This window comes from Scyliorhinus canicula, chromosome 7, assembly GCF_902713615.1.
Source record: "Scyliorhinus canicula chromosome 7, sScyCan1.1, whole genome shotgun sequence".
NCBI lineage: Eukaryota > Metazoa > Chordata > Chondrichthyes > Carcharhiniformes > Scyliorhinidae > Scyliorhinus > Scyliorhinus canicula.
In genome coordinates this window covers 195,327,882-195,348,439 of record NC_052152.1, presented here as the reverse complement: position 1 = coordinate 195,348,439, position 20,558 = coordinate 195,327,882, and the positions used below count along the sequence as shown (strand labels likewise).

Below are 20,558 nucleotides of genomic sequence, written 5' to 3'. Positions count from 1 at the left end.
TTCAACAATACCTCACAGATTAACTCCCAGTTTCTATATGTACACAGATTCTGCCACCTCATCCCATTCGACCACCGCCTACAAACACAGCAGTAAATTGCAGGGGAAAAGGCACCAGGCTGTCTTGTGGGACATCTGCACCACCTGCCTCTGAATATAACCTTCACTCTGCAAGAAATACGACGATTCTGGGAAATTACAGTTTTGGCAAATATGTTGCCCATAAACATAATAGTGCCCTTTAGACACCAAGCACTTGATAGTCAACAAGATGCATGTGTTGATCAATCTACTACAGTATTTCATAAAGGGCGCACCAGTTACAGATATGGTCATATTAGTCGGATAGTGAAAAACACATCTGAACCAAGAACCTCATATGGCCAAGCCGAGGGTGTGGAGAGAGTTTTTAAAATAAAAACTAATTATTTCATGGGTTGTGGGTGTCGTTGGCATGGCAAACATTTGTTTCCCAATGATGGGATGCATTGAAAAGAGTGGCATCAACATCACCTCACTACATGCTTCAGTACATTTAGCCATTCAATCAACTCCTTTATGCAATCACAACTATGATGTCCTTAAACAGCTAGATAAATTATTTTTCTGGGTTTGTGGCAACGTTGGGCTCAGTATCAAGCTTCTTGAACAGGAACAGCTTGGCGTGGAGTGCAGAAAGCACACAACCCACTCCCACCAGAACCGAGATGCACCCGTTCCTATTTTTATGAAATAAGCTCCTGTCCAAGAATAGGCTCTTTTTTCAGACTGCAGGTGCTCAACATACCCCCTTATGGTGTATCGTTTGAAATGAAAGTTTCTTTTTACTCCTCGACAAATCTAAAGAGTCGCTCAAGTTTAATTACTGAATGCAAGAATTACCCGTTTTGTTCTTGCCGGGGTGCGTGCACAGGATCTGGTTGGCAGACAGGTCTGTGCCCCCCCCCCCCCCCCCCCGCCGGACCTCTCTGAAACTGGTCTTACTGCCCTTCCTTCATGTGTGTGAATCTATTCTGTGAATGTTGGCAGACTATTGCACCGGCGATGGTTACACAGCCCAGTATATCCAGCAGAGAGCACTGGGCAGAATGAGACTAGTGTTTCTCTTTCCCTGCATCCACTGGAGCCAATGACCAGTGAACACTCCTAACTACTCCACCAAATGAGAAGAGGCCAGATGGTGCGATATTAAGCGGTGTACACTTGACTCAGAAAATGAAACTGCAGGTGAAATCTTGCCAGAGGGCAGTGCATCACAGAATATTTTATTTTATAATAAAGTGGACACTGGGGGATGATTTTCCTTCCCCATGTCCCCTATACTCACCCCTTGCAAATGAGTATCATCAACAGCAACAACCTCACACAACTAGTCAATAGTTGTAGACACTCTTTTGCTACTATTCTTCCCCTCGAGCTCAAAACGCACTCACCATAAAGTAGATCGGGCAGTGGATTTCACTGAATTCATAGAATTTACAGTGCAGAAGGAGGCCATTCGGCCCATCGAGTCTGCACCGGCTCTTGGAAAGAGCACCCTACCCAAGGTCAACACCTCCCCCCATCCCAATAACCCAGTAACCCCTCCCAACACTAAGGGCAATTTTGGACACCAAGGGCAATTTATCATGGCCAATCCACCTAACCTGCGCACATCTTTGGACTGTGGGAAGAAACCGGAGTACCCCGAGGAAACCCACGCACACAAGGGGAGGATGTGCAGACTCCGCACAGAGAGTGACCCAAGCCGGAATCGAACCTGGGACCCTGGAGCTGTGAAGCCATTGTGCTATCCACAATGCTACTGTGCTGCCCGATTTAGGAGGTAGCAACTCTCCTGGCAGCAGTGGGGCGAAGGTCGGCAATTACATTGCCAGGTGAGAGCACATGGCCACTTCGGCATTCGCCTCTACAGCGTGGAACCTTGCGGCTGGCCCCTTGGACCATTGTGAATCCAGCAGTGCTGGTCCACCAATAAGCATGGAAGCTCCGGGCCAACCGATTAGCTGATTGATTGGCCATTGAAGTGCCAGCACACCTTGCCAGCAAAGGATCACCAAGGGTTTAAGAAAGGAAGGAACTTGTGGACCTGAGCACAACTGGCATGAAGTCACCCGGGCAACAGGTTCCGCTGTTTGTTAAAACTCATTGACTCCAAATGCTGAAATTGAGTCAGTATGGCCGCAGGGACGAGTGTGCCGTCGGAGGTGACTTCCACTACATTCCAATGGTACGGTTAGAGCTTCACTCAGCTGGTTCCAATGACCCTACATGCAAGAAGCTGCAATAGTCCTGACACAGCGAAAAAGCACAGCTCTGCACAGGGGCCTTAAGGATGTTTAATGCAGGAAGGGGACTCTCAATGGCAGTGAAGGGACTTCTCCGAGGTTAACACTAAGGCACATGGATGGCACTGTGCAGAAGTTGCTTCATTTTAGCCACTAGCTTTATTGTCTTATCCCCATAAGTATGGTAAAGCCAGGATTCCTGTCAGCCGAGCACCAACCCAGTTCGCACCAACCAGGTTGGCATATAAAAGGTTGTCGAAATACCCAGTGTAAAAGGTTACTGCTCCCAACTGCTATCCAATAACCTCCGACCCAAAATATGTGGATACAGTATTAGGAGGAACCAAATCTGAATCTAAAAGCAAATTGCAAATAGACCACCACTTGCCCAATGTCATGCATACAGACATCACAACCTAAAAAGCTAACCAAGTGGGGGAAGCCAGAAGAGGGAGGAAAGAGACAGGAGAGAAAAGGATAAATAGGAAGGAGAAAATATAATCTCAGGAGGTCAGTGGTAAGTTTAACAAATGCAGTGACAACCAGTTCCAAATGTTGCTTTGGATTGTTGCCATCTTTACCCGGTTTAGCCCATGGCGACATGGCTGATCGTTAACTGCCTTCTGAAGTGACGTAACGAGCAACTCCATTGTAATAATAATAATAATAATAATAATAATCTTTGTTATTGTCACAAGTAGGCTTACATTAGACATAGAACTTACAGTGCAGAAAGGAGGCCATTTGGCCCATCGAGTCTGCATCGGAAAGACCAACCCACCTAAGTCCACACCTCCACCCTATCCCCACAACCCAGTAACCCCACCGAACCTTTTTGAACACTACGGCCAATTCAGTACAGCCAATGAAAGTCGCTTATTGTCACAAGTAGGCTAGTCGCCACAATCCACCTAACCTGCACATCTTTGGATTGTGGGAGGAAACCGGAGCACCCGGAGGAAACCCATGCAGACATGCAAACACTGCAGTGAAGTTACTGTTGAAAATCCCCTCGTCGCCACATTCTGACGCACCTGTTCCGGTACACGGAGGGAGACTTCAGAATGTCCAATTCACCTAACAGCACGTCTTTCAGGACTTGTGGGAAGAAATTGGAGCACCCAGAGGAAACCAATGTGGTCACGGGGAGAACGTGCAGACTCCGTACAGACGATGACCCAAGCCGGGAATTGAACCTGGGACCCTAGAGCTGTGAAGCAATAGTGCTAACCACTGTGCAACCGTGCGTACCACCAACTTCTCAGGGAACTAGGGACGGGCAATAAGTAATAATAATAATTGCTTATTGTCGCAAGTAGGCTTCAATGAAGTTACTGTGAAAAGCCCCTAGTCGCCACATTCCGGCACCTGTTCGGGGAGGCCGGTACGGGAATTGAACCCGCGCTGCTGGTCTTGTTCTGAATTACAAGCCAGCTGTTTAGCTCACTGTGCTGAACCAGCCTCCAAATGGTCGTCTTACAAATGATGTCCACACTACGAGAATGAATTTGGAACAAAAGATCCACAATCACCATCTCAGGGCATCTAGGGACAAGAATGGTCTTGCCGGGGACTCCCACATTCCCAGAACGAACAGAGATAAATGCTAAATATCGGAAACAGAGACAGGAAGATGACATGCACACTGGGAGAGAACGTTAAACAAGGAATGAAACTGAAACGAAATGGACAATGCTGGAAAATCTCAGCAAGTCTGGCAGCATCTGTAGGGAGAGAAAAGAGCTAACGTTTCGAGTCCGATGACTCTCTGTCAAAGCTTTGACAAAGAGCCATCGGACTCGAAACGTTAGCTCTTTTCTCTCCCTACAGATGCTGCCAGACCTGCTGAGATTTTCCAGCATTGTCCCTTTTGTTTCAGATTCCAGCATCCGCAGTAATTTGCTTTTATTAAGGAATGAAACTGAAAATGATTCATAATGCCTTCTTTCCCTCCACACCTTCCGCACTCCGTAACGAAGCAGTCAAGCAATGCGCAGCCTGGGACAGTCAATGTCACCCCCTTGGACAACTAATCAGGAGAAGGCTCGGCATCAGGCCCCCTTAATAGTAAGTTAAACACATTCACATTAAGCCTTGAAAATTCCTTGCTTTTGATTTTCCTCATTTAATATTCTTGCTTAAATAGATGGTATAATTGGAAGCAGAGGCTTGGAAAGGATACCAAACTGCTTAGAAACAAAATGAATTAATATACTGAGCAGATGCTGAATCATTCCCTTAGATAAATGTCAGTAGCTCCACTGATTATAAATCAATTCTGACAGACGGGCTCAGAGCTCCTTCAAGGCCAGCGATTTCAGTTCAAACAAAATACACATATTTCCCCCGCCCCTTGCTTCAGCGAAATCTTCGTCAACCCCACACTCCGCTATTCCAATGTTCTCCTGACTGACCCCTCCCATTGTTCACTCTCGCATTCAGCACATCTAAAAGTCTGCTGCCTGCACCTTGTACTACGCCCATTCGCCCACCACCCCAGTGTTTGCTGACCTATTTGGGCTCCAGGCGTTCAAACGCCTCTCAACGCCACCAATTTTTGGGGAGGCAGCGGCCTAGTGGCATTGTTGCTCGACTAGCAATCCAGAGACCCAGGGTCATGCTCCGGGAACCAGTATTCGAATCCCGCCAATGACAGATGGTAAAATCTGAATTAAATTAAATTAAATGAAAAATCTGGAATTAAAAGTCTAAAGGTGACCATGAAACCACTGTCGATTGTCAGAAAAAAACCATCTGGTTCACTAATATCCTTTCGAGAAGGAAATATGTCGTCCTTACCTGGTCTGGCCTACATGTGACTAAAGACCAATGCAGTTGACTATTTTTTAAACTAAATTTAGATTTCCCAATTATTTTGTTTTCCAATTAAGGGGCAATTTAGCATGGCCAATTCACCTAACCTGCACATCTTTGGGTTGTGTGTGTCTGGGAGAATGTGCAAACTTCACACAGACAGTGACCCGGGGCCGGGATTGAACCCGGGTCTCAGTGCCGCAGGCAGCAGTGCTAACCACTGCGCCACCCCATGGTTCACTCTTAAATGCCCTCAGCAGCGCCCAAATTCCAAGTTCCATGAACGAATAAAAATGTTTTTAAAAATCTCTTCATGGCCCCATCTCCTTCTCCTCCCCATTTCTGCGACATCCTTCAGCTCTGCAACCCTCCAATTCCCCTTCTCAAGGGCAATCGGGGGTGGGCAGTAAAAATGCTGGTCCAGTCAAAGATGCCCACATCTCGTGAAAGAATTCTGAAAAAAACTCCTTTCTTCCAACTCTAGCCTCTTATTCCTCTCCCATTGCCTTTGCCCCAATGTAGGCTGCCTTTAGCCACCTAGGCCCCAAGTTCTAGAATTCTCTCCCTAAACGCTTCCTTTTTCCCCCCACTTGTGGTCTTTTTCAAAACCTTGATCTTAGACAAAAGATTTTAGCGAGCCGCCGTAACACAATTCCTTCGGTGGGTCGTGTCAATTTCTGTCTGGCGACATCTCTCGGAGGCATCTTATTTAATATTTTAAGGAGAATATTATTCCTTTCCCTCTACCACAAAAATCAAATAACTCAAAGAAGACTTATGACACAGGAGACCATTTGGCCAACTACCCAGCCGAATCGCACCTTCCCGCGCTAGATCTGTAGACACATCAAAGCATTTTGAAAATGGGGCAAGTGTCTCTGTTTCTATCAGCCTTTCAAGCAGTTCCCTTTGGATGAAAAAAAAAATTCCACATCTCCCCTTTAATTCTTCTTTTTTATAAAATAATTTAGAGCACCCAATTATTTATTTTCCAATTAAGGGGCAATTTAGCATGGCCAATCCACCTTCCCGGCACATCTTTGGGTTGTGGGGATGAGACCCACACAGACACGGGGAGAATGTGCAAACTCCACACGGACAGTGATCCGGGGCCGGGATCGAACCCGGTCCTCAGCGCCATAGGCAGCAGTGTTAACCACTGTGCCACCGTCCCCCTTTAATTCTCCATCCAACCACTTGAAAGCTATGACCCCTGGTTTTAAACCCTCTGCCAAGATAAACAAGTCATCCCATTTACTCCATCTAAGTCCTTCATAATTTTGTACTCCGTCATCTTTCAGCCCCCTCCCCCTCTTTCTTCATTGCTAAAATTTCCCAGTCCTACTAACATCCTTGTAAACCTCCTCTGCAATCACAACTTTCCTGTAATATGGTGACCAGAACCAGGTTTAACACTCTAACTAGTGTTTTTAAAAGTTCGAGCATACCCCATCCTGCGCTTATGTTCAATGCCTTGTCTAATAAAGGGTATATCCTTCCTATGCTATATCTTTCTTAACCTCCTTATCAACCTGTCCTGCTGCCTTTAAGGACGTCCAAGGTCCCCTTTCTATTTCTCCACACTCGTCAGCATCCTCCCATTTACTGGGCACTGCACTGCCTTGCTGCACCTTCCAAAATGCATTGCCTCACACATCTCCGGAATAAATGGCACTTTTCCTTCCAACCAGACCATCTCCACCTTCCTGCAGTCGTAGAATTTTACAGCATAAAAAGAGGCCCTTTGGCCCATCATGTCTGCACCAGCCATCAATCACCTATCGATTCTAATCCCATTTTCCAGCACTCGGTCCATAGCCTTGTATGCTACAGCTTTCCTCCTCACTGTTCCTCCTCAATCTTCTTCAGCATGCCCCCTAACATTTAAATCTAAATCATGAATGTAAACTGCAAAACGCAATGGGGGAGTACAGAGCCCTGCAGAACCCCATTGGGTAATAGCCTCCCAGTCACAGAAACATCTGTCAACCATTACCCTGCCCTTTCTGCCATTAAGGCAACTTTGGATTCACTTTACCACTCTCCCTTAGATGGGTTTAACTTTGTTCACGAACAAACTGTAAACTTCCCTTTTTGGCCTCCATCTCATGGGGTAGCGTTTTCCCACGATTCTTATTCCTGCCTGAGCCTGGATATTCGATAACAAAGAGGCCACTGCTGCAGAGCCTGATCCTGCCCTCACTGTACACCCAGACATGCACACACTGTACTGGGGTCTCCAAGTAGCAAGAGGGGGAGAAATTCCCCATCCCCCGACCTGCGCAGAGAAGAGGAGACCACTTGACTGCACTCACATAACTCAGCAGGTGGCCAGGGTCCAAACCTGGGGTTTTGCCCTTAGCTACTCACTGTTTCAAATCCACTCAGACCATGAGGAGGAGCTGCCCAAAATGAAGTTTCAGAAAAAAACAAAAACAAAATGGAACCAAAAGATCGTTAACACTGATTTTAACAGCGTCGGTAAAGGGTTTCAATTTAGAGACTTTCTTTAAAACCACAGGGTTTGTAGGGTCGAGGATTTGCACAGCACGATACACGAGTGGCATGGGATATGTATAAATGCAGGATTCTGTCAAGGCTGTTATAATACTCCTACACTTAATAATAAAGGCAGTGAGGTCATTGATATTCATCATGCCAGATGTGGGGGCCAACCTGAAAGGAGTTTTGATTCATCTCAGCATACAGCCAAGATGAAAGTTATACAACAGCAAATTGCCTCCGATTCACGAATATTACCCGCAAAATGGTGCCTTTTCTTCTGCTCCTCCAACAAAACGTTCCAAGAAAAAGATAAATCACTCGCACATTCCAACCTCTAGCTGAAATATATCCTGTGGAAGAGTCATAATGTAGCACCAGAAATAAGTTCCAAGTGTTTAGGATGCCGGTTGATTTAGATACAGCTCTTGGGGCTAATGGGGTCAAGGGATATGGGGATTAGGGTATTGAACTTTTTTTTTTTAAATCTCCAATTAAGGGGCAATTTAGCTCCATATGTTTTGGGCATGCCCGAAGCTTAGAGGTTACTGGCAGCGATTTGCGGATGTCATGTCCACGGTACTTAAAACAAGGGTGGTGCCGAGTCCAGAGATGGCGATCTTTGGAATGTCGGAACATCCGGGAGTCCAGGGGGCGAGGCAGACGGACGTTTTGGCCTTTGCCTCCGTGGTAGCCCGGAGACGGATATTGTTAGCGTGGAGGGACTCGAAGGCCCCGAAATCAGAGGTTTGGGTTAGCGACATGGCTGGGTTTCTCAAACTTGAGAAAATTAAGTTTGCCCTGAGAGGGGCAATGTTAGAGTTCGTCCGGAGGCAGCAGCTGTTTAGCAACTTCATCGGAGAAAGCTAAACTGTCAGCAGAGGCAATAAGGGGGGGGGGGGGGGTACCGTTTATTGTTATAAAATGATAAATGCCTTAATAAAATGTTTTTTTGTTTTTTAAAAAGGGGGCAATTTAGCATGGCCAATCCACTTACCCTGCACATCTTTGGGTTGTGGGAGTGAGATCCACGCAGACACGGGGAGAATGTGCAAACTCCACACGGACAGTGACACGGGGCCGGGATCTAACCCGTGTCCTCGGCGCCGTGAGGCAGCAGTGCTAACCACTGCGCCGCCGTGACGCCCCCCCCGGCTATTGAACTCTATGATCCGCAATCATCATAATGAATTGCGGAGTGGGCTCAAAGGGCTGAATGGCCTCCTCCTGCTTCTATTTTCTCCGTATGATTCTTCACCTTTTCTTCGCTCTCGTGCACAATGTTTCGCAAATGTCAATGTCTGACTGAACTAGTTGCAAAGTAACGTCATCCTAACGGTGACCATTGCAAAATACTGCAGCAATGCAAGAGGATAAAGCTCGTCCATATTGATTGTTCAATAAAAAGGCCAAAACCAAAATTGAGGTGGAAGTCATATCGCATGAGAAAGCTAAAAACATATTAATAAACCAATGCCCGAGATTTTCCCCACAACAGCTTGCACTGTGCCGTAGTCTGCCATGCTTTCATGAGGCTGGGATTAAACTTATTAAATCCATCTTCCAGATTCGTAGGCATTTCAACTACAACCTCGTCACCCACAAACCACCCATTTATTTTCCCTCACGGTCACTCTCAGAGTCACAGGACAAAAGAAAACAGAGCAGATGTGATAAGTGTTTGGAACACTCGCTCACAGCCATGTCTCCAATAAAAAGTTTGCCCCGGGTTTACCAAAAAGTGATTATCATCTCCGTGTCTCAGGTGTGGGCATCAATATTAGTCGAGGACAGCACTTCAAACGACAGGCTCTCCGACAGGGCAGAAATCACTTGCTGATAAATCCGACTACTTTACGGGCAATGGTTTTTGGGTCATAATGTCTTTAAGCAGCTACAGAGTGACAAAGGGAAATTGCTAATTTTATTCCACAGGTCATCTGAAAGCTAAATTCTATCCCTCCCCCCCCCCCCCCCCCGCCCCCCCAGGCACTTCAAGGGAGAGTCAAACAATTTGGTTAGGCGCCATCTGAGGAGTCTTCAGGGCAGATGACCAAAGGCTTGGCCAAGGAAGAAAGAGGGATGGAAGGGTTTGGGGGAGAGACTTGCAGAGCATAGACCCTCGGCTGCTGAATGCACGGCAGCCAAAAAGTAGAATGAATTAAACCAGGGATGCTCAAGAAGCCAGAATTGGACAAGTGCGGATATCATGGAGGGGTTGGAGGGTTGGAGATTACAAATGATGGGATGGGTTGGCCATGGAGGGATTCAAAAACAAGGATGAGAATTTTAAAATCAAGGTATTGCTTAACTGAGTGTCAGTTTAGATCAGCGAGCACAGGGCTGATGAGCGAACGTGACTTGGAGAGAGATTACGAACGTGACTTGGAGAGAGATTAAGAAATAGCAAAGTGTTTGGGCCACCCTACAGAGGGTAGAAGGTAGGAGGCCAGCGAGGTGGAAGTGAGAATAGTTGAGTCTGGAGGTAACAAAGGCATGGAGGAGGGCTTCAACATCAAATGAAACAGGAATCTTGTCGGGCTGTGTTAAAAAAGGTGGAAATAGGCAGTCTCCATGACAGTGAAATGTCGTCAGCTGTTCATTACGGCCCACAACACACTAAGACCTGAACATGCTGAGCTCAAGACAGGGCACATGGTTATCACAATTTTAAAACGTCCATTCCCCTTGGCAGAAATAGTGTCTGTTTATCTTCTCCCTCTGTTTCAAAGTTCTTCCTTTCCTGTAACTAGCCACTTGTCGCACTGTATGATTCAACGTGTAGCCCTCATCAAGTGGCCATTATCCTTGTTTGAACCTGCCCAGAGAACGCAAAGAGAGGGCCAGTGGTGCTGGACCTAGTTTGAGGGAATGGAGCCAGGCAAGTGGTAGAAGTTTCAGCGGGCGGGCATTTTGGTTACAGTGAGCAGGTTTAAGGATTTAAGGTTGTTATGGAGAAGGACAAAGATGGACCGGAAATAAAGTTTCTAAATTGGGGGAAGGCCAATTTTAACAGGATAAGACAGGATCTGGCAAAATTCAACAGGGAGCAGCTACTTGTAGGAAAATCTACATCAGATCAGTGGGTTTCATTCAGAAAGGAAAGAGAGAGAGCACAGGGTCAACATGTTCCCGTAAAAGTGAAGTGTGGGAGCAACAAATCCAGAAAACCCTGGTTGTCAAAAGGATATCCAGGATTGGATTAGGAAAAAAAAGGGAGGCTTATGGCTGGTACCGAGGGCTCAAAACAGCTGGATCCCCGGAGGAATACAGAAAGTGCACGGGGTTACTCAAAAGAAGAAATTAGGAACATTCCCTCTTTGTCTGTGTGGGTCTCTAGGCCTGTAGATGAGGGTAGTGCAGTTGATGTAGTCTACGTGGACTTCAGGAAGGTTTTTGACAAGGTCTCGCATGGGAGACTGGGCAAGAAGGCAAGAGCCCATGGGAGCCCATTGCACTGGAGAGGATGCAGAGGAGATTCAGCAGGATGTTGCCTGGGTTGTAGCATTCCCACTATCAAGACAGACAGGAAAGATGAGAGTTGCTTTCCTTGGAGAAGAAGGTTGGCGGGGGTGGGGTTTCCTTGGAGAAGAAGGTTGGCTGGGGGGGGGGGGGGGGGGGGAAGAGAGAGAACCCAATTGAGGTGCATAGATAGGAGGGAACTTTCCCCCTTAGCAGAACTTTCCCCAAGTGGCATAGATTTAAGGAGATTTGTAGGAGATGCGAGGGGAAACCTTTTCACCCAGAGGGCGGTAGGAATTTGGAATTCACTGCCTGAAAAGGATGGTGGAGGCAGCAACTCTCACAACATTCAAGAAGTATTTTGATGAGCTCTCGAAATGCCATGGCATGCAAGGGACCAAGTGCTGGGAAATGGGATTAGAGTAAAGAGATGCTAGATGGCCGGTACAGACATGATGGTCCGAAGGGCCTCTTTGTGTGCTGTAAAAACTCTTGATGACTATATGAGAGACAAGTTGTCTTTCACAACAGAGTCTCTTTCATTAGGCCAACTGATACACCTAATGTGCCCATGTTCTACCAGTGCATCTCAGGATGCTGGTAACTGGCCAGATTCTCCCATTTTCTCCTTCTTTGTTTCATCACGACCGTCAGTGCTCAATAACGGCTGGTCTCAGACCTATATGGCTTCGTAACAAACTATGACCAATGAGCAGAACTTAGGCAATTCAATCAGAATAGAACATCCATGTGAAAGCCCTGCGTCCAGCAAAAAGATGCTTAGGGTTTTAAAAGGTGCGCTGTGTTGAGCAACGTTGACATCGGAGTAATTACTATTTTTCAAAAAATTTAAAGTGCCAGATTGTTTCCCCCCCCCCCCCAATTTCTCCCTCAGTGTACCCGAACAGGCGCTAGAGTGTGGCGACTAGGGAATTTTCACTATAACTTCACAGCAGTGTTAATGTAAGCCTTCTTGTGACAATAATAAAAGATTATTATTATTAATTTAGCGTGGCCGATCCACCAACCCTGCACATCTTTGGGTTGTGGGGAACCCGGGTCCTCGGCGCCGTGAGGCACCAGTGGACACCGGAATAATTAAATCTGAGTTCAGTACTTTAGGAGCACACAAAATGTAGCATGCAAATAAAACACTCACTGCAAAACAGAAATAATTAACAGAAAGTCCTCAAAACACATAGCAGAGGCAGCACGGTGGCGCAGTGGTTAGCATTGCTGCCTCACGGCGCCGAGGTCCCAGGTTCGATCCCGGCTCTGGGTCACTGTCCGTGTGGAGTTTGCACGTTCTCCCCGTGCTTGCGTGGGTTTCACTCCCACAATCCAAAGATGTGCAGGGTAGGTGGGTTGGCCATGCTAAATTGCCCCTTAATTTTAAAAAAATGGATTCGATACTCTAAATAAAATAAAAACACATAGCAGGTCAGAGATTACGTGGAAAAAGGAAAGCTAGGTTAACATTGAGAGTGCGCAACGCTTCATTAGAACTGACATTTAAGTTTATGCTTGGGACAGGAATCCTTTAGAACAGACTAACCTGGAAGTAATTTGATCTACGGTTTTAAAGTTCTGTGTATAAGCTGTAAATGAGAGTTGGTGGTTTCATCCATTCCATTTTATTCAATGAGCAACAATATGTTGTACGTAGTAACAGCCATTCAGCCCCTCTAGTTTGTTCCACCATTCAATTAGATCTATATCAAATCCACTTACCCACCTTTGTTTCATACTAAGAACTGATTAATCTCAGTTACAACATTATATTGATCCTATATGCGTGGCCATTTAGGGGTAAGCGCTCCATAATTCCTTGTGTGTGTGTGTGGGGGGGGGGGGGGGGGGGGGGGATATTTCTCAACTTCACTCCTCAGTGGCCTAGCTCTAATTTTAAGATGGTGCCCAATTTGATCTGGGTTCCTCCAGCACAGAAAACTATTTCACTTCATCGACTGCTCCGAGTTAGGACTTTATAAACACCTCAAATAGATCACCTTCCATATTTGGGTGGGGGGGGGGGGGGGGGGGGGGGGGGGGGGGGAAAGAGAGAGAGAGAATACGCCCAAGTTTATGCCAACTCCTACGAACCCATCAGGTAACTGAGGAGATCTTTTTTTTTTAAAATTTAGAATGCCCAATTCCATTTTCCAATTAAGGGGTAATTCAGTTGGCCAATCCACCTATCCTGCACATCTTTTGGGTTGTGGGGGCGAAACCCACGCAGACACGGGGAGAACGTGCAAACTCCGCACGGACAGCGACCCAGGGCCGGGATCGAACCCGGGATCTCGGCTAACCACTGCACCACTGTGCTGCCCGTAACGGAGGAGATCCGCACTGTGCTTGGGCTAACAGCCTTCGAACTCCAGGGATTGACTTGTCCCACTGGGGGCTCACAAAATAGAAGTAAAATGTGCGCAGAAGCTGCCTGCTCGAATTAAGGATGACCCCAATTAACGTAATGGGTAGGGGAGGGGGGGGGGGGGTATAGAAATGGCAAGGGCCATCTCCCAGAACTGCAGGTGGGCCCCACCAAGTGACTGAACAACACAGGGAATCAAAATCTCAGAGTCGAGAGTGCAAAATAATTATTTCAACAGAACTCTCAAGTCATATTGGACTCGAAACATTAACTCTGGCTTCTCTCTCCACAGATGCTGCCAGACATTTTCAGATTGTTATTAGAGCCACATAACTGCTGCCCCCCCCCCCCCCCCTCCCACACACACACATACCCAATCACCAATGGGCATTGCCCTTTTAAATTAGAGAGTTTAAAAGACAACAAAAAAATATTTTATGGAGGCGGCAAAGTTTTGACATGGTCATTTAACTTTGTCCCCCCCCCCCCCCCAACCTCCCAGCTGCTGAATAAAAGGGACAAAACTTGTCAACTCACTTTCTCCCTCCAGTTTCTCCGCTCCCCGGCTCCAGATGATCTGCCGGGTCTCCAGCTTGACCTGCAGGGTCCTTCTCTCGGGTCGCTGGGACTTCTTGGAGTAGCACAGAGTCATGACGGTGCCCACCTCCAAACTCCTGCACAGCTCGGCGATCTGGGGCTCGCTGGGGGCCCCCTGGTCCTGCTGCAGCAAGCCGTTGTGGAATCCCCCTCCTCCAGCAGCCACAGCCATCTCTCCCCCCCCCCCCCCCTCTCTCTCCCTCTGCTTTGTGTCTGTGTGTGTGGAGTGCGTGTGGGTTTAAAGATCAGGGGGAAGCAATGCTAAGAAAATTGAGAGATGGGGGGGGGGGGGAAGAGGGGGAAGTGGGGGCAACGAGAGAGAGAATTAAACACACACATAAATCAAAAGGCTTTGAAAGAGGGAGGGAGGGAGAGGGGGAGGGTGGGCAATGCGATTTCAGGGGCAGTGCGATTTCAGGGTCAGTTTCTTGGACGAGTAGCTCTTTTCCTCCTCCACCCTATTGTCCCCGCTCCACGCGATTGAGGGACTGGGAAGATACACCGCTGTAAACTCTCCCCCCTCTGAGTGCACACAGAGAGAGAATCTGCCCTTTAAACCCCCCCTCTCTCTCTGCCTTTCCCACCTCCTTCCTCGGTCTCGGTTTCGCTTCTTCCGCTGCAGTTATCGATTATTAAAAAAAAAAACCCCACACACAAATCTGTGTCTGTGTGCAACACTCTCTCTCCCTCTCTCTCTGGTGGAGGTTGAGATTGATATATTTTAAAAAGGCGATGCTCCGGAAGTCTGCTTGATAGCAGATTTCACATTCCCCCCCCCCCCCCCCCCCAGTCACCAAACCAGACTGAATCTCTCCAATGTGGCCCAAATCTTTTCAAATCACCTTTTCTCTCCCTCCTTCCTCTCCACTCCCCAGTTTCGATTTTCTCACTGCTCTCCCATTGCTGCTACATTTACAAATCCATCTGGTTGAATGCGATACTTTTTCACCCCCCGCCCCCCTTCTCTCTCCCTCCCTAACCCCACCTCCAAACAACGAATGCCGCACTTATAAGATCTCGCTGTCTTCTCTCTGTGCGAACTCTGCATCACCGGCCCAGGGTTTCAAAGCAAGCTCCACACACATACACACACAAAACACCTCCCCCACCACCCTCCCCCTTTAACGAGTGGCACTGGCAGAAAGCAGCGAGGTGGCTGGGGGGGGGGGGGGGCGGGGAGATACAACAGGGAACATCCAGCCTTGCATTTCAGAAGTTAACCAGCAGCATTGCAATGGAGTTGGCGATGCACCTTCTACACAAAAGGCTCCCTGTGGCTAGGAGACAGGGAGAGCTACGACATACATCCCTTAAACAAATCCAATGAGGTTTCTGAAGGTTAGAAATGCATATTTTTTTTTGCGATGAAAATATAGGCTGGGAGATGCCAACTACAGACAGGGGGTTTGGGTCGGGAGGACTGTAAAAGATGCAGAGAATCAACACTGATGTATGGCGAGAACAAGGAGGAGTCACATGGACTCGAAATGGTCAATCCTCGTTTCCTCTCACTATATGCTGCCAGATCTGCTGAGGTTTTCACAACATTTTCTGTTTTTAGTGATGTTGATGCACGATCAATCGGACAAAGACTAGAGTTGGATACAACTGAGGCTTTATTGTTCAAAGATGTGTGGCCTCCCACAGCAGCTGGCCAAATGGCTGCTGAATGGAGGACACGCATATTTATACTCCGCCTACTGGGCGGAGCCAGCAGGCAGGGACTACCGGCGAACCTGTAGTACAGGTCCTACCTTACCGTACACCTGTATTAGGTGATGGAACAGTGGTTTCCCACATTCACCCCCTGTTAAAATTGAGTCCGGCGGGGGTGGTGGAGAACTATGTACAGCGATGAATTTATATTTACAGCATTTGATCAGAAAGAAAAATGTCTTTTGAAGTCTGGTGCCAGTTAGAGATTTAACTGGTCCAGTGCCTTGATGTTCCGCTGGGATCGACAGTGCGCTGGCAGTGATATCGGTGCTGGCCTGATGTTCAGTGACTCCGGCAGCGTGCCGCAATCCTCTTCATCCTCAGGCGTGGGGAGGGGAAGGACGGATGGTCCTGGTGGGGTTAATGCTGGGAGTGCCAGGGGAGGGGAGGGTGGAGCCGGGCCGGGGAAGTGTGTGTGTGTGGAACCTGCTGGTGCCAGGTCCCTGAGGGAGACAGTATCTTGGCGGCCGTCGGGGTACGCCACGTAGGCATACTGGGGGTTGGCATGGAGCAACTGCACCCTTTACACCAATGGGTCCGCCTTGTGGAGTCGTACGTGCCTACGGAGCATGACTGGTCTTGGAGCTGCGAGCCAAGTTGGGAGCGACAATCCGGATGTGGACTTCCTGGGGAAGGCAAAGAGACGTTCACGGGGTGTGTTGTTAGTAGCGGTGCACAGCAGTGACCGAATGGAGTGGAGTGCATCAGGGAGGACCTCCTGCCAGCGAGAGACTAGGAGGTTTCTGGACCGTAGGACCGTCCCGTTCTCCCTCTCTACCTGCCTGTTTCCTCGGGGGTTATAGCTGGTCGTCCTGCTGGAGACGATACCCCTGCTGAGCAGGAACTGACACAGCTCACCGCTCATGAATAAGGATCCCCGGTCGCTGTGGATGTAGGCGGGGAAACCAAACAGAGCGAAGATAGTGTTTAGGGCTTTGATGACGGTGGCAGATGTCATATCGGGGCATGGGATGGCGAAGGGGAACCTGGAGTACTCATCGACCACACAGAATATACGTGTTTCGGTTGGTGGAGGGGAGGGGCCCTTTGAAATCCACGTCGAGGTGTTCAAAGGGGCGGGAGGCCTTCACCAGGCACGCACGGTCCGGCCGGTAGAAGTGCGGCTTGCACTCTGCACAGACCTGGCAGTCCCTGGTGACTGTCCATACTTCCTCGACGGAGTAGGGCAGGTTGCGAGTCTTGACGAAGTGGTACAGTTGTGTGACCCCCGGGTGACAAAGGCTGTCGTGCAGGGTCCGGAGTTGGTCTACTTGTGCGCTGGCACATGTACCTCGGGACAAGGCGTCTGGAGGCTTGTTGAGTTTGCCGGGGCGATACAAAATCTCGTAATTATAGGTGGAGAGCTCGATCCTCCACCGCAACATTTTATCGTTTTTGATCTTGCCCCGCTGCGTGTTATTGAACATGAAGGCCACCGACCATTGGTCAGGGAGGAGAGTGAATCTCTGCCGGCCAGGTAATGCCTCCAATGCCGCACAGCTTCAACGATGGCATGGGCCTCTTTTTCGACGCACGAGTGCCGAATTTCTGAGGCATGAAGGGTGCGGGAAAAGAATGCCATGGGTCTGCCTGCCTGGTTGAGGGTGGCGGCTAGGGCGACGTCCAATGTGTCGCTTTCTACTTGAAAAGGCAGTGTCTTGTCTACTGCTTGCAACTCGGCCTTGGCTATATCGGCTCTGATACGGGCAAAGGCCTGTTGCGCCTCGGCCGTCAGGGGAAAGTGGGTGGACTGAATGAGTGGGCGGGCCTTGTCCGCATAGTTTGGGACCCACTGGGTGTACTACAAGAACAACCCCAGGCAGTGTTTGAGGGCCTTGGGGCAGTGAGGGAGGGGAAGCTCCATGAGGGGGTGCATGCGGTCGGGATCAAGCCCCAGAGATCTGTTCTGGACCACATAGCCGAGGATGGCTAAGCGGGTCGTGCTAAACACGCACTTCTCCTTGTTGTAGGTGAGGTTGAGGAGAGAGGCGGTGCGGAGAAATGTGGTGAGGTTGGCATCGTGGTCCTGCTGATCATGGCTGCAGATGGTGACGTTGTCTAGGTACGGGAAGGTGGCCCGCAAACCGTACCGGTCGACCATTCGGTCCATCTCCCTTTGGAAGACCGAGACCCCGTTAGTGACGCCGAAGGGAACTCTGAGGAAGTGGTAGAGACGACCGTCCGCCTGTATGGCAGTGTATGGACTGCCCGGTTTATGAATGGGGAGCTGGTGGTAGGCGGATTTGAGGTCTACCGTTGAAAAGACCCGGTACTGTGCAATCAGATATGCGTGGGAGGGGGTATGCGTCGAGCTGTGTATACCGATTAATCATCTGGCTGCAGTCCACGACCATTCTGTGTTTCTCCCCAGTTTTAACGACTAACACTTGGGCTCTCCAGGGGCTGTTGCTGGCCTCGATGATACCCTCCCGAAGCAGCCGCTGGACCTCGGACCTGATGAAGGTCCTGTCCTGGGTGCTGAACCTTCTGCTCCTGGTGGTGACGGGTTTGCAATCCAGGGTTAGATTGGCGAAGAGGGAAGGTGGATCAACCTTTAGGGTCGCGAGGCCGCACAAAGTGAGGGGTGGTAGGGGCCCGCCGAATTTGAGGGTTAGGCTCTGGAGATTGCCACTGGAAGGCCAGGCCTAGGAGCAGGGCAGCGCAGAGATTAGGGAGGGCGTAGAGGCAGAAGCCGCTGAATTCTGCGCCCTGGACCGTGACCGTGCAGAACCCCCAGATCGCGACGGAATGGGATCTAGAGGCCAGGAAAATTCTTTGGTTATCAGGGTGGACCGCTAGGGAGCAGCGCCTTACCATATCCGGGTGTATGAAGCTTTCGGTGCTCCCAGAGTCCAGCAGGCAAGAGGTCACGTGGCCGTTGCTTTTCACACTGGTCGATGCGGTGGCCAGGTTGTGTGGACGAGACTGGTCGATCGTCACTGAGGCGAGTCGTGGTCGGTCATTGCTGACGATGGATGATGGGGAGCCTGGGGGGCCCAGGTCCTGGAATGCTGTCGGTGTCCATGTCCTGTGGGGGATACAAGATGGCGGCACCTGAAGTTCCTACGGGGGACAAAATGGCGGCGCCCATGGGCCGCACCTTGTGAGGGTTGGACAAGATGGCAGCCGGCGCCTATGAGCCGCACGTGGACTGGGGAGGGGGGGGGGGGAGAAGATGGCGGCGTCCACTGGCTGCATGTGTCCTCAGATGGTGAAGATGGCGGCGTCCATTGTGTGTAGACTAGAGGGGTGGGGGTGATAGCGGCAACTGCGCGGGCCTGGCACACTGTGGCGAAGTGCCCCTTTTTGCCACAGGCCGTGCAAAGGGCAGCGCGGGCCGGGCAGCTTTGGCGAGGGTGCTTCTGCTGGCCGCAGAAGTAACATCAGGGACCCCCGGGATGCGCGGGCTGGCGTGTGGCGCAGGGGTAGTGGCTGGATAAGGCCCCCGATGGGGTGGCTGTCTGTGGGGTCCGTGAGAGGTAGGAGGGGTGGGCCGCGAGGCTGGTGGGGTAGGTCTGGATGTTACGTAAGGCGACCGTCATGGAGAGTGCTAGCTTCTTTGTTTCAGCTAGGTCAAGTGTGGCCCCTTCCAACAGTCTTTGGCGTACGAGGTCCAACCTAATCCCCATCACGCGTCCCGCATGAGAAGGTTGGAATGTTTGGTGTCCGTAACGGCCTGACAGTCACAGTCCCGGACGAGTGGGATTAGGGCCCGCCAGAAGTCTATGGACTCACCAGGGAGTTGAGAGCGAGTGGCGAGTCTGTGCCTGGCGAAGAGCGTGTTCGTTTTCTGTGCGTAGTTTTCTTTGAGGAGCACCATGGCGTCTGCGTAGTTCGGGGCGTCCTGGATCAGCGGAAACACGTTGGAGCATAACCTTGAGTACAGGACCTGTATCTTCTGAGCCTCTGGAACAGGGGTGGTCGCTGAGTTGATACAAGCCTCGATGCAAGCTAGCCAGTGATTAAAGTCCTTTCTGGCGTCGCTTGATTGTGGATCCAGCTGCAGGCGATCCGGTGTGATTCGGAGGTCCATCTTTTAGAAAATCCTAGAGCAATAAATTGATGCACGATCAATTGTACAAAGGCTAGAGTTGGATGCAACTGAGCCTTTATTGCTCCAAGATGTGTGGCCTCCCACAGCAGCTGGCCAAATGGCTGCTGCATGGAGGACACACATATTTATACTCCGCCCACTGGGCGGAGCCAGCAGGCAGGGACTACTGGCAAACCTGTAGTACAGGTCCTACTTACATCACCTAATACAGGTGCAACAGTGGTTTACCAGAGATCTTGGCGGGATTCTCCCGTCCGTGCTCGCCGGCGGGATTCTGCTGTCCGTGCGCGCTGGCGGGATTCTCCCGTCCCGCTGCAGCGAATGGAGCTTTGGCAGTCGCCGACAGCAGTGGTGGCGTGAACTCGGATTGGAGAATCCCGCCCATCAAGTCCAAAGAGGTGCAGGTTAGGTGGGGTTAGGGGGATAGGGTGGGGGAGCGGGCCTCGGTCTGGTACTCTTTCAGAGGGCCAGTGCAGATTCAAATGGGACGAATGGCCTCCTTCTGTACTGTAGGGATTCTCTGAACTTGGTTTTGACACCCAGATACAGAAGATTCCACGATGACAGGGTGCAAGCAGTTAACAACATGGCGTGGCCCATGCACACAGAGACACAGGAAACAGAAGTGGTTGAGGAAGATCAAAGAAGTGGCTGGGTTGACAAAAGCCGAGAGAGAGTGACTTGGCACAGAATAGAGATAGATTACTGAAGCAGTCCAGCAGTTCAGAAGCAGCAGTAACGGAGTGAA

General features: G+C 49.6%; 1 protein-coding gene across 1 annotated transcript in view; it reads right to left on the bottom strand.

Moving 5' to 3' along the window:
- Positions 1-15,008, bottom strand: part of plcg1 (phospholipase C, gamma 1) — a 163,162-nt gene extending 148,154 nt beyond the window's left edge. The window contains exon 1 of the mRNA XM_038803589.1: positions 13,981-15,008. Within this exon, the coding sequence (XP_038659517.1) occupies positions 13,981-14,212 (232 nt within the window). The 5' untranslated portion in view covers positions 14,213-15,008. The remainder of the gene's footprint in view (positions 1-13,980) is intronic.
- Positions 15,009-20,558: the final 5,550 nt, after the last annotated feature.